Source organism: Stenella coeruleoalba (genome assembly GCF_951394435.1).
Source record: "Stenella coeruleoalba genome assembly, chromosome: 6".
Classification (NCBI taxonomy): Eukaryota; Metazoa; Chordata; class Mammalia; order Artiodactyla; family Delphinidae; genus Stenella; species Stenella coeruleoalba.
Window position 1 is genome coordinate 67613695 of NC_137151.1, and position 14028 is coordinate 67627722.

General features: G+C 37.9%; 1 protein-coding gene across 4 annotated transcripts in view; it reads left to right on the plus strand.

Annotated features, from left to right (window-relative positions):
• DYNC1I2 (dynein cytoplasmic 1 intermediate chain 2) overlaps positions 1-8210 on the plus strand; it is a 57822-nt gene extending 49612 nt beyond the window's left edge. For 2 of the 4 annotated variants that reach the window (XM_079923465.1, XM_079923467.1), the window contains one exon: positions 125-8210. In XM_079923465.1, the coding sequence (XP_079779591.1) occupies positions 125-235 (111 nt within the window). In that variant the 3' untranslated portion in view covers positions 236-8210. Of the gene's footprint in view, positions 1-121 lie in introns of all 4 variants that reach the window. The other 2 variants (XM_079923466.1, XM_079923464.1) reach the window with 1 other exon arrangement.
• The last annotated feature ends 5818 nt before the right edge of the window (positions 8211-14028 follow it).

Consider the following 14028-nt stretch of genomic DNA (forward strand, 5'->3'; position numbering starts at 1 on the left):
GAAAGGCCATTCAGGTCAATTATTACTTTTTAATGGGAAAAGTATTTGAAAACACTGAATAATAGTAGGTAAGATGATCTTTTATTTCAGTGTACATAAAACATTGTATTTCTTTTAACAGCAGATTGCTGTCCCCCGAAATGATGAATGGGCACGGTTTGGCCGAACACTTGCAGAAATTAATGCAAACCGAGCGGATGCAGAGGAGGAAGCAGCTGCCCGAATACCTGCTTAGCTCCTGAAAAGGGAATATGTAGCCGTAGTGGATTTGGGGAAGACTCTTAAGTAGATCCTAGAACTATTTGCATGCTTCTGTCTAAATGATAATTAAAAGGAAATTTCGTGGATTAAACTGTGGATTTAATGCAGCAAGCAAATCTTACAAAGTCCTTTTTTATATAACATGCATCTTGTTTTGGATTTGTGTCATTTTTAATGCAGCTGATTGACTTTACAGAATGCAGCCTTTTCTGAATTCTTATACACAGGTGTATATTTGGTATTCTTTTGAAGTCTTTTCAGCTTATAACACTATATACAGTTATTTCTAAAGCACAGATTAAGTAAGTTCTACATATTTTTAAATAATCACAATTCCCTGTTATACTGATAATGTTCTCACTAACCATAATATGTAGGAACATTGTTTATTCTTAGCCATAGCATGAATACATCTATCCAGTTCCATTCTGATATTCTTTTTTTCTTTATAATTCATGTGATAACAATCCATAAATAAACACAAATATGCTTTAACTTTTCAAATTTTCATTTTGATTTACTCCTTGCAATTAAAATTTTATTAAATTCTGCTGCTTTTATAAAGTATCTTTTTTTTCATCTCTTTCTTTAAGCTCCCGTTGTAAGCAGCCACCTCAAACCTCATAAAGCTTTGTGCCTTAAATATACCGTATAGTATACTGTAGATCTCCCAGTGCATTATGAGCTGATGTCTAGATAATCGATGTCAGTGACAAAATTTTTCCTAGGTTAATTTTTGTTTTAATCCCTTTTTTCTTTCCATCTAAGATAATTTAAAGAATAAACAGAAAGCTGCCTATTATTTTCACTGATTGAGATTATATGTGAGCCCTCTGAGACTGAAACCTCCTTTGAGAGAAATTGATTTTGTGGTTGCAGTAGCCATGAAGGAAAGTGCTCAAATGAATTTTGTCATTGAATCAACTCCACATCTTGAGATCTGTTACTACAACCCTATCTTATAAGCCTGAAAGGTAAGTGGCAGATATCTAAGAATTTGTGTTGCAGTCAACCTGTTTCAGGACTAGAGAAAAGGATTATGCTCAGATACTGAATTTATCCACTTTAAATTGTCCATTTCCTTGATCCTGACCTTTTGTCTTTCCAAAGTTTAACTGTCATTTATTCAACAACATGAACTAGGAAGGAAGAATAGATGCCAGATTTTGAACATTTTTGTTTGGTTTGATTTTCTTAAACTAACAAAGATCTGTTGGGAAATGAATTTTTAAGTAAGTTATTCTTACCTATGAGTATTGTATAGTGTGAGGAATAATTGACCTGGAATATTAGACTCAAATTCTAATTCTAGCTCTGGCACTCATGGGAAGTGTGATTTTAGCCAACCAAGTCTTTCCATCTGACTTCTTTATTATCTAGGAATTAAGTTAGGATTAGATGATTTCTAAATTTCCTTCCAGCTCTAAAATTATTGATTGTAATTACTTCAGGCAGTTCTCTATTTTTATATATTCAGTTTTCATAAGTTGACACCTCATAATTGCCTATTATATACCAAAGATTTTTTTTAATATCAGCAGGCAAATAAATAAGTTATCTCATGGTGGTAATGTCTGTGAGTCAAAAATTCAATTTAGCAGGGTCACACTGTCTTAGTATAGAATTCATGTAATCACTAAAATAGTTATTGCATTCTTGCCCACCATTTATATAAATGACTAGAAAAAGAGAAAACATAATTATGATTAAGGTTGGAAATCACGAGATGTGGCAAATCCAGCTGCTCATGGGATTCAAGTTGATGTATCCAATTGTGAAAGAATAAAATTGGTAAGTGTTTGTAAAATACTTCTCACCAAAGAGTTTTTGCTTTTTGGAAACAACTTTCCCTCCCCTCCCCAAAAATGCAGTGTGGACCTTTATCTTTGCCCATTTAACTTTAGTCTACATTTTTAAGAACACATGAATTTAATGTGAGGAATTGCCTTTTAAAAGTTGACTATGTAATAGCAAAAAAGAAAGTACTGAGGCTGTCAATATTGATATGAAATCTTCTGACAGATTAAGCTGACTAGAAAAGTGTTGCAGCTCTTCACTCTTTTAGAAATGAAAACCTTATAATTTAAAAAAATATCCACTTACAGAAATTGTACCTTATTTGTTACCGGTTATAGTTTTTTTCTCAGTGGGAAACAAGCCATAGCTTTCTAGCTAATTTCTTGTTTTGTGTTTATTGTTTGGTTGTTTTCTTTTTGAATGAGAAGTTAAAGATTATTGGTTACCCTCGTTTGTGTAGAGGAAGAATACTTAGTTTTGCAGACAATAATTAACTTGCAGTAAACCTCAGAAATAACCATTGTTTGGTATCATTTAAGCCAAAAAACTTAAAATTCATTGGTAGAAGCCATCTTCTGGTTTATTGATCCAGTTCCCTACAATGTTTAGAAAATATCTAGATATAAAATATTGTTGCAATGATGCTGAGATATTGCATATTGAAGGAATGGATGACTTAAAATTTCGGAGGAGGAACTAAAGGAAAGTAGTGTTAGGGATGGTCCTTGTCTTTCAATATTGTAAGAGCGTTGATTCATTCTGTTCTGTGCTAGTACTGATAGACTGTAACCTCTACCACTTGAACCACATGGAAAGGAAGGTGCTTGAATGAGTGAATGAAAATCTGTGAAGTGTACAATTTTTCATCTTTCCATTTTGTCGGGCAATGCTTTTTAAATGTCTTTCCCACAATCCTGGTATTTCAACATTGGCATTGTGATATTTTATAATTAGAAAACGGTGTACAATTAAGTACATTGGAGAGAATGGAGCTCTGATAATAGCTTCAGCTGCTCAGTGGCTGTGAGAACCAAGTTGTTTCAAACATGACATAGCGCCCCAGGTGGTGGTATTATGCCTGAATCTTGGGCATAAGTCTAGGTAAAAAGCCATCGGCTTTGCCTCATTTGATGGTTTAGTGATGGGATTCCCATTGAGATTCCCTCCACACACACCCTGCCCCAAGATAGAGGCAAGAAACGAGTTCTTGCTTTCCTGCTATTATCTTGCTGATTGCTAGGCAACTAGGGACCTTACAAGTTTGGGAAAAATACCTGGGAATCTCTTTCTTTTTTTTTTTTGGTTACGAGGCATTTGGGGTCTTAGTTCCCCGACAGGGATCGAACGAACCCACGCCCCGTGCATTGGAGGCACGGAGTCATAACCACTGGACCGCCAGGGAAGTCCCAGTGGGAATCTTATTTTTGATTCATTAAAAAATGCTAGGAAATTATTAACTTAGAGATCTGGTTTACAGGTTCTGGGGACCTCTAGTGCTACCAAAGAATAGGAAAGTTACCCCAAAGGCAAGAAGAAAAGAACAGCCATGTTCATTATTTCTTTTGAAGTAGAGGATTACAATTAACATTCTTTTAACTAATCAATTTTAATGCCCTAAGAAGGTAATAATTTGCTTGCACTTAATATATTATAATTTTTAAATCCTTTTCACGTATAAGAAACACGTTTTAGAGAAAGATCCTACAATCCTAACCAGAATGCCAACTGGAAGACTTTGAATAGTCATCACATTGTAATGCTTTTCTCAATAGGACGGTGCTCTCAGACCTTTTCTTGGAATTTTGATGTACAGATTCTCTTTCTGCCTGCCATGTTCACAGTCCCCAAACTTCTTAAAGTTCAAATGGATTTCTGGTATTTAAGTTTTCAGTATGTAGCTTTCAGCCACTGATAGTTTGAACATAGCCAATCAGCAATCTTTTACAAACTTTTCTAAAATTACAGTATTTTGTGTTGTTAGTTTCATAGCAGGAATCTCAGTTTTGGCTTCTTAATATTCCATTACCAGTTCCCAGTCAGAGGATGGAATCAGCTTGCACTCAGGTAAGCTTTCAGAAAAGTCTGTTTCACTTTGTGAGGTCGTTTATTCAGGTCTGTGGTAATGTATTATCCTGCCTCTCTTGTAATGCACTTGATTTGGTTGGAAAGCTGTGGGGCAGTGATTGTGTAGGTGTGGAACACACCCACGTGGTGCTGAACATGCTGAGACCCGACTCTGACTCCGGAAATCAGTGTACCACCAGTAAGGCTTTGATGGCGAGTAATTTTATCTTTTGTGAATTTTTGTAGTAGACTTAAAAAAAATTTTTTTTCTGAACAAATAGAAATGCTTTGGATCAAAATCTTTTATACTTAAGGGTGGCTTGGTATATGGAAAAAAAGAATACTGGGCTCAAAGGTCCCAAGTTCTATTTCTGAAACTCCCCATTACCAGTAATATCACCTGGGACAAGGATCAGTATTCTCATGTTAAGTGATGAAAATATTTGCTTTCTGTGAAGGTTACATGAGATATATGTGAAGACTTGTATATTATGAAGTACCAAACAAGGGATTTTTTTTTTTTAAGAATGTAAGAATGGAGAGAGACCATTTTATGTAGCCATCTGTGCAGTGTAACAAAAGCTAATCTAAGGATTAGGTACCTGGCTTGGTGTTCAAGAAAAAAATTTTTTAATTTTAAGAAATCACGTCACAACTTGAACTCTCAGATGTTTAGGAGTAGAAGTGAACTGAGGGAGAAATATTAATTGTCCTTAATAATACTTTTCCTAGGAGTACTTTCTCTTACTGCACTCTATGGTAGAATTACAAATTATGCTAGTAGAAAAAAATGACCCACTCAGTTTCCAGCTGATACTCAGCTCTTGCTCTTATGTTAGTTACATAACTAACATATCTGGAGCCTTAGAAAAGGGGAGGTGGAACCCCTTTTTCAAATCAATAAGAAAACAAATTTGATCCAGCTACATAGTAGTAGAACTGGAATCAGTCACTTCCACGAAAATCTGGGGAACAGTAGTTACTCAACTGTTGCAACTTATGAAGTACCCATCCGTCTTCCCTAGGGTCAGTCCCCTTGGAAATAAGACAGGCTCATTTTAGGAAGATGGTCACTAGAAAGAGGAGCTTCGGTCCTTGAGGATCTGTGTTTGGTTGCCAGGCGTAGAGGAAGCCCTAAAATTAGTCCTGTAGGAATAGCTTTTCTCTAACTCATATCTAGATTAGTAGATCTCTGCTGTCCCATTGTATCCAAAATATGATTTCCAGAAATAAGTCAAAACCTGACTTGTTAATGAATACTAATTGAGCAAGAAACTTGGTAAAATGACTAGGCCCTTCTTTTTTTTTTAGATACATTTATTTATATTTTATTTATTTATTTTTGGCTGTGTTGGGCCCGTTGCTGTGCACAGGCTTTCTCTAGTTGCGCCGAGCAGGAGCTACTCTTTGTTGCAGTGCACGGGCTTCTTATTGTGGGGACTTCTCTTGTTGCGGAGCACAGGCTCTAGGTGCGCAGGCTTCAGTAGTTGTGGCTCGGCATCTAGAGTGCAGTCTCAGTAGTTGTGGTGCACGGGCTTAGTTGTTCCACGGCATGTGGGATCTTCCCGGACTAGGGATCGAACCCGTGTCCCTTACATTGGCAGATGGATTCTTAACCACTGTGCCACTAGGGAAGTCCCAACTAGGCCCTTCTTAATGGGCCTCATTTCTAGTAATGTTTGATACACTCCTGAATTTGTCAGTACATTGAGGGTCATTAGATGGATTTGGAGGACCCTTCATCTTCCAAGGCAAAAGAAATGGCCTTAGCCCTTCGGAAACTCAGGAGCTTAAGGAGAATTTGTATCAGGTGAGAAAAAGGACTTTTGTATTTTGTGCTGAAAATCAGATAAGGAGTACAGTGTGATTAGTAGAAGGTTACCCTTGGGTTTTCCTGCTCCTTATTTTAGGCAAGTCCTTCATTTCTCTAGACCTTCATCAACTGTTGTAAAATGGATGCTGCTATCATATCAGTGTTATATGAGAATAACTAGAATAATACATCCACATAGATCAAAAGCCCTAAAAGGCTAATTGAATATCAAGATATTGTGCTTTAGTTGGAATTGTGTCAACTGGGAGGAAACAACTGACTACTAAATCCTAATGTTTGGTTTGTAGATAAACCCCTTCAAAACATGGGGGTGCTGAGGTTGTATTTCTAGTTCAAAGTATCTTAGACTTAGAGTCAACTTGTGTTTAAACTCAGTTAACCATACCTTTGAGCAAATGGCTTCATCTCTGTAAGCTTATTTCCACATCTACCACTTCACAGGGCTGTTATGGAAATAACCCAGAATATGTGTGAAAATGAAGCACTGTACAAATATGAGGCATTGCTATAATGAGAGGTGATGATACCTTTCAACAGGTTCACTTACTGCTGCTCTTCAGTAGCTCCTACAAGTTTATAGGCTCTATCTCTTGGCTGTTAGAGGTTAAAAACAAGCTTTTACAAATTCAGAGATCTCTGCTGACACTTATGCTTTACCACAAAAGGCTTGACCAGTTAGGATTCCTGTCTAATCTTATCTTAGCTTTTTTTTTTTTTTTCTTCTGCTTCCTCTACTGAGAAAGACCACAAAACCAGTATGAAATAAGTTTCAAAGGAATAGGATTGGAAAGATGTACTCAAAGATCTTATACCAACACTTTATACGTAATGGAAGTGTATGTCTCTTGTTTCCAAAGTTTGTTTCCTCTGCCTTATAAACACTGGCCTTAGTACATTCTGACCATGTATTAATAACTGGTAGCACTTATTGAGCATTTGCTACATGATTATACACACACACACACACACACACACATATACATACACATACACACTCGCACACACACATTCTCATCCTAGCTCCCCTATAATGTGGGAACTACTGTGATTACTAAGTTAAAAAACAGAAACTAATTTGAACCCAATTTCTATGGTGTAAATGCTTCCACCATGGCCAACAGCAGACTACCAATGTGATGTCACTGAACATGGATTTGGGAAGATAAACATATAATGGGCTCTCATTGAGCTGGTGCAAACCAGGCCCAGCATATTGTCACTGTGCTTAGGGACATTGACTCACAATCTAGGAACTGCACCTAAGCAGTCTGATGATACAGTTGTGTTCTTAAACACTATACTACACTGCCTTTATGATCTTAGTCAACAAGTCAGTTTTTTACTCAGATAAGCCTACATACAGTGCCACAGGCTTAGAAGACCATAAGGTGGTGTAACTCTGTAAGAAACAGAGGAATTAGGATTAGTCTTGTGGCTTCTAGGAACCTACAAAGTGATTCTAGAACTTTCTGTTGTCCTGGTTGACTCAAACTTCAGGAAGAAACAGATTAGATATGGAATGTAAGTGTCCACTGGCTAAAGAAGATGGTGGTAGCTGTAAGTGACTTAACCTACAACTGATCAGGACTTCCTTGTGGCATCACTATTAACAAGGACTGCCTGAAATCCACTTAGCAATCACTACCTTTCTCCTTCCTAGGTCCTCCCCTAACATTTTCAGGGCCTGAGGCAATAGGTGAAAATATTTTTATGTAATAAAATCAAGCTAACAAGATATTAAATTATGTTCACAACAACATGCACAGACAGCTTGGCTTTCAGAATTTTCAGACTTCTCAGAATTCCATGTCAGAAGGTAGCAGCCAGGAGACAGCCAGCCCACAGCCCATTCCTCTCCTCTTCCACCGCTCCATCTCTTACGAGCCACTAAGGAACATTTGTAGATTCTTCAGCCTACATGCCTAAGTTTTATCCCCCTGCAAATAGCCACCTCTTGGCCACCGTTAGATATTAGGGTGCGATTTTGGGAAAATGGGCCTGACTGAAGAGGCTCATGCAGGCCATGGAAGCTGAGCTGTCTAGGCAGGAAATTTGAGTCCCGGGTGCCTTGAACATGACCTTGAATGGAACGAAATGGGCTCCATATGGTCATATCCTATTGGCCCTGCAGATGGGGACACAGCTACAGGAGGGCCTAGAGGTAGAATTCTTGATTTAAGAGGCCCTCTCAAATGAGGCAGCTAAAGGCAGTGCTGGGCCTTTTCCTAAAGTCGACAGAGTAGGTTTTTAAAAATTTATTTTTATTGAGGTATAATTAACATATAAATTGTGTAAGTTTAAGGTGTACAATGTGTTGATTTGATATGTTTATATATTGCAATACATAAATAGGTGTAGCATGATACAGGTGTAGCATTAGCTACATGTTGTCACAAATGGCAGGATTTCCTCCTTTCTCATGGCTGAATGATACTCCATTGTGTGTGTGTGTGTATATAAAGCTATATATATAGAAACTATATATAAGATATATGTTATCCATTCATCTGTTGATGGACATTTAGGTTGTTTCCATCTCTTGGCTATTGTGAATAATGCAGCAATAAACATAGGAGTGTATATGTCTCTTCAATGTCCTGTTTTCATTTCTCTGGATATATAGCCAGAGGTGGAATTGCTGGGTCGTATGGTAGTTCTATTTTTAACTTTTTGAGGAATTGTTGTAGTGTTTTCTGTAGTAGCTGTACCAATTTATGTTCCCACCAACAGTGTACAAGGGTTCCCTCACCCTCACATGCTCACAACACTTTTGTCTTTTTTTTCATAAATTTATTTATTTATTTATTTTTGGCTGCGTTGGGTCTTCGTTGCTGCATGCGGGCTTTTTCTAGTTGTGGCAGGCGGGGGCTACTCTTCGTTACAGTGCGCGGACTTCTCATTGCGGTGGCTTCTCTTGTTGCAGAGCACGGGCTCTAGGCACGTGGGCTTCAGTAGTTGTGGCATGCGGGCTTTGGTAGTTGTGGCTTGCGGGCTCTAGAGTGCAGGCTCAGTAGTTGTGGCGCATGGGCTTAGTTGCTCCGTGGCATGTGGGATCTTCCTGGACCAGGGCTCAAACTCATGTCCCCTGCATTGGCAGGCAGACTCCTAACCACTGTGCCACCAGGGAAGTCCCTCTTTTGTCTTCTTGATGACACCCATTCTAATAGGTATGAGGTTTTGATTTGCATTTCCCTGATGATTAGTGATGTTGAGCACCTTGTCATGTACCTGTTGTCCATCTGGATATCTTCTTTGGAAAAGTGTGTATTTGGTTCCTACATCCATTTTTTAGTCAGATTATTTGAGTTTTTGTTATTAAGTTGTATGATTTCTTTATATATTTTGGATATTAATCTCTTATTTGATATATGGTTTGCAAACACTGTCTCCCATTCCATAGGTTGCCTTTTTTTTTTTTTTGATATTTTGCTGTGCAGAAACTTTTTAGTTTGATGTAGTCCCACTTGTTGATTTTTCTTTTGTTGCTTGTGCTTTTGGTGTCATGTCCAAAATATTGCACAGATCATTATCAAGGAGCTTCTTCTGTATGTTTTCTTTTAGGAGTTTTATGGTGTCAGGTCTTCTTTTTAAGTCTTCAATCTATTTTGAGTTAATTTTTGTGAGTGGTGTAAGATAGGGGTCCAATTTCATTTTTCTGCATGTGGTTATCCAGTTTTCCCAACACCATTTGTTGAAGAGACTGTTCTTTCCCCCCTCAGTGTCCTTGGCTCCCTTGTCAAATATTAGGTGACTGTTTATGCAGGGGGTTATTTCTGGGCTCTCTATTCTTTTCCGTTGGTCTATGTGTCTGTTTTTATGCCAGTACCATACTGTTTTAATTACTATAGCTTTGTAGTATAGTTTGAAATCAGGACATGTAATGCCTCTGGCTTTTTTCTTTCTCAGGATTGCTTTGGCTCTTTGGGGTCTTTTTTGATCCCATATGAACATTAGGATCGTTTCTTCTATTTCTGTGAAAACTGCCATGGGAATTTTGATAGGGATTGCATTGAATCTATAGATGGGTTTGGGTAATATGGACATTTTAACAGTATTAATTCTTCCAATTTGTGAGCACAGAATATCTTTCCATTTGTTTGTGACTTTTTCAATTTCTTTCATCAAAGTCCTGTAGTTTTCATTGTACAGATCTTTCACTTCCTTTGTTAAATTTATTCCTAAATGTTTTATTGTTTTTGATGCTATTGTAAATGGGATAATTTTATTTCTTTTCAGTTGTTTTCTTACTGGTATATATAAATGCAACTGATTCCGTATGTTGATTTTATATCCATATATCCTGCAACTTTGAGCCTGTGTGTCCTTCAAGCTGAACTGAGTCTCTTGTAGGCAGCATATAGTTGGATCTTTTTTTTTTCTCAATCTATCTAGCTACTTTGTACCTCTTGTTTGGTGAATTCAATCCATTTATATTTAGCATTATTGATATGTAAAGGCTTACTAATGCCATCTTATTCTTTGTTTTCTGATTGTTTTGTATTTCCACTAATAGCCTAATGGGGGTTTCTTTGTATGTTACAATCTTTTTTTCCTGGCTGCTTTTCTGATTTTTTGACAGATTCATTATAATGTCTTAAAGAAGGTCTTTTTCCATTGAGATCATAGGGTGACCTGTTAGCTTCATGAACTTGGATATCCAAATCTCTCCCCAGGTTTCTGCTCAACTATCATTTCTTTAAATAAATTTTCTCTCCCCTTCTTCCTCTCTACTGCTTCTGGAACATTGATTATTCATATATTTGTTCTTTTGATGGAATCTTATAGATAACAGTGGCTTTCTTTACTCTTTTGATTCATTTATCTTTGTTCTGCTCTATTATTTCAAAATTCCTGTCCTCTAGGTCATGTATCCTGTCTTCCATTTGCTTCACTCTGCTGCAGATACTCTCTGTTGCATTTTTCATTTCTTTTATTGAATTCCTCCAGCTCCAGAATTTAGTTCTTTTTTATAATATCTATCCCTTGGGTAAATATCTCATCTTGTTCATGTACCTCTTTTCCGGATTTGACTGAATTTTCTTGTAATTGAATTTCTTCAAAACAGCTATTTTAAGTTCTTTATCAGCTAGATCACAAAATTCCATACCTTTGAGCTTAGTTATTGGAAAATTATTCTTTTGGTGATGACATGTTTCCTTGATTTTTCATGTTCCTTATAGTTTGGTACTGCTGCTTTCACATTTGAAGTAGCTGACATCTTAGTTAAATCTTTACTGTTTGGCTTCAGATGGGGGGTATACTGTTATTTGGAGCTGTTATATCTGGAGACTTCTTTGCCTTTGTATAGGAATACCTGCTGCACTCTTCTTGCCCCCTCTTGTGGCAGAATTCTTAAGCTTTATTTTTTTAAATTCTTTATTGGAGTATAATTGCTTTACAATGGTGTGTTCATTTCTGCTTTATAACAAAATGAATCAGCTATACATATATATCCCCATATCTCCTCTCTCTTGCATCTCCCTCCCACCCTCCCTGTCCCACCCCTCTTGGTGGTCACAAAAGCACTGAGCTGATCACCCTGTGCTATGTGGCTGCTTCCCACTAGCTATCTGTTTTACATTTGGTAGTGTATATATGTCCATGCCACTCTCTTACTTCGTACCAGCTTACCTTTTCCCCTCCCTGTGTCCTCAAGTCCATTCTCTACATCTGTGTCATTATTCCTGTCCTGCCCCTAGGTTCTTCATAACCATTTTTTTTTTTTTAGATTCCATATATATGTTAGCATACGGTATTTCTTTTTCTCTTTCTGACTTACTTCACTCTGTATGACAGACTCTAGGTCCATCCACCTCACTAAAACTAACTCAATTTCGTTTCTTTTTATGGCTGAGTAATATTCCATTGTATATATGTGCCACATCTTCTTTATACATTCATCTGTCAATGGACACTTAGGTTGCTTCCATGTCCTGGCTATTGTAAATAGTGCTGCAATGAACATTGTGGTACATGTCTCTTTTTGAATTATGGTTTTCTTAGGGTATTTGCCCAGGAGTGGGATTGCTGGGTCATAAGGTAGTTCTATTTTTAGTTTTTTAAGGAACCTCCATACTGTTCTCCATAGTGGCTGTATCAATTTACATTCCTACCAGCAGTGCAAGAGGGTTCCCTTTTCTCCACACCCTCTCCAGCACTTATTGTTTGTAGATTTTTTGATGATGGCCGTTCTGATGAGGTGATACCTCATTGTAGTCTTGATTTGCATTTCTCTAATGATTAGTGATATTGAGCATTCTTTCATGTGTTTGTTGGCTATCTGTATATTTTCTTTGGAGAAATGTCTATTTAGGTCTTCTGCCCATTTTTGGATTCGGTTGTTTGTTTTTTTGATATTGAGCTGCACGAGCTGCTTGTAAATTTTGGAGATTAATCCTTTGTCAGTTGCTTCATTTGCAAATATTTTTTCCCATTCTGAGGGTTGTCTTTTCATCTTATGTTTTCCTTTGCTGTGCAGAAGCTTTTAAGTTTCATTAGGTCCCATTTGTTTATTTTTGTTTTTATTTCCATTAGGAGGTGGGTCAAAAGGAATCTTGCTGTGATTTATGTCAGTGTTCTGCCTATGTTTTCCTCTAAGAGTTTTATAGTGTCTGGCCTTACATTTAGGTCTTTAATCCATTTTGAATTTATTTTTGTGTATGGTGTTAGGGAGTGCTCTAATTTCATACTTTTACATGTACCTGTCCAGTTTTCCCAGCACCACTTATTGAAGAGGCTGGCTTTTCTCCAGTGTATATTCTTGCCTCATTTTTCAAAGATAAGGTGACCATATGTGCGTGGGTTTATCTCTGGTCTTTCTATCCTGTTCCATTGATCTATATTTCTGTTTTTGTGCCAGTACCATACTGTCTTGATTACTGTAGCTTTGTAGTATAGTCTGAAGTCAGGGAGCCTGATTCCTCCAGCTCCGTTTTTCTTTCTCAAGATTGCTTTGGCTATTCGGGGTCTTTTGTGTTTCCATACAAATTGTGACATTTTTTTGTTCTAGTTCTGTGAAAAACGCCATTGGTAATTTGTTAGAGATTGCATTGAATCTGTAGATTGCTTTGGGTAGTATAGTCATTTTCACAATGTTGATTCTTCCAATCCAAGAACATGGTGTCTCTCTCCATCTGTTTGTATCATCTTTAATTTCCTTCATCAGTGTCTTATAGTTTTCTGCATACAGGTCTTTTGTCTCCTTAGGTAGGTTAGAATTCTTAAGTGTTTATGTCTTCTCTGGTTCTTACCACTCACCAGACTGGCTGCCGGAAGTCTCGTTTTCCAGAAGGTGGCGCTATACCTCAAGTTCGTGGTTTCTCCCTTGCCCACCTATCCTGGTCTTTTTTTCTGATAGTGTTCACTGGATTTGCTCTTGCACCTGCACCCCAAGAGTGCATAAGGAGCTGACCACAGAGTGGGGGAGGTATGAGTTTAGCACCTGGGGCATTGGGGATGCCCATGGATCCAGTAGGGTGATCCTTGGGTGAGGCACTCCCTGAGGCTTGTGGGTAGACTTCCTGCTAAAGTCCTGAATGCTGTCAGCAGAAACTGCATTCCTTTAATGCCTTTTGATTTTCTTATCTGCCTCTTTCCTGCTAACCCCCTAGTCATAGAGGTCCTGCCTCAGTACTTTGGGTACTGCTGGAGAGAAACAGGTTTCTCCTGCTGTGTTCTACATCACTGGGGTAGTTGGGCACTCACTCACTGCTCCCTTTTTTCCCAACAGAGGTTGCCACCGCTGGATAGTTCAGCCCCTTTTGCAGTGTTGCCTTGGAGGTGGGAGGAAGCACTGGGAAAGTCCCTCAAACTGTCAACGAGACTTGGGTTTTTTTTGTTTGTTTGATTTTCCTTCTCTGATGGTGGGCTGAAATCTCCCCTTGGAAAGTCTGGATTTCTGTAAATTTTCTCCTAACCATGTGTATCTGCCCAGGTCAGCACTCTCCAGGGTTTTTTTCTGACTGACTAGACAAGAGGGTTTGGGACACTGTTGCTTGTTCCACAGCCCGTTACTGGATTAACAGGTCAGTGAGACTCCTTCTGGGTCCCTTGACATATGGTGCTTGTTCCCA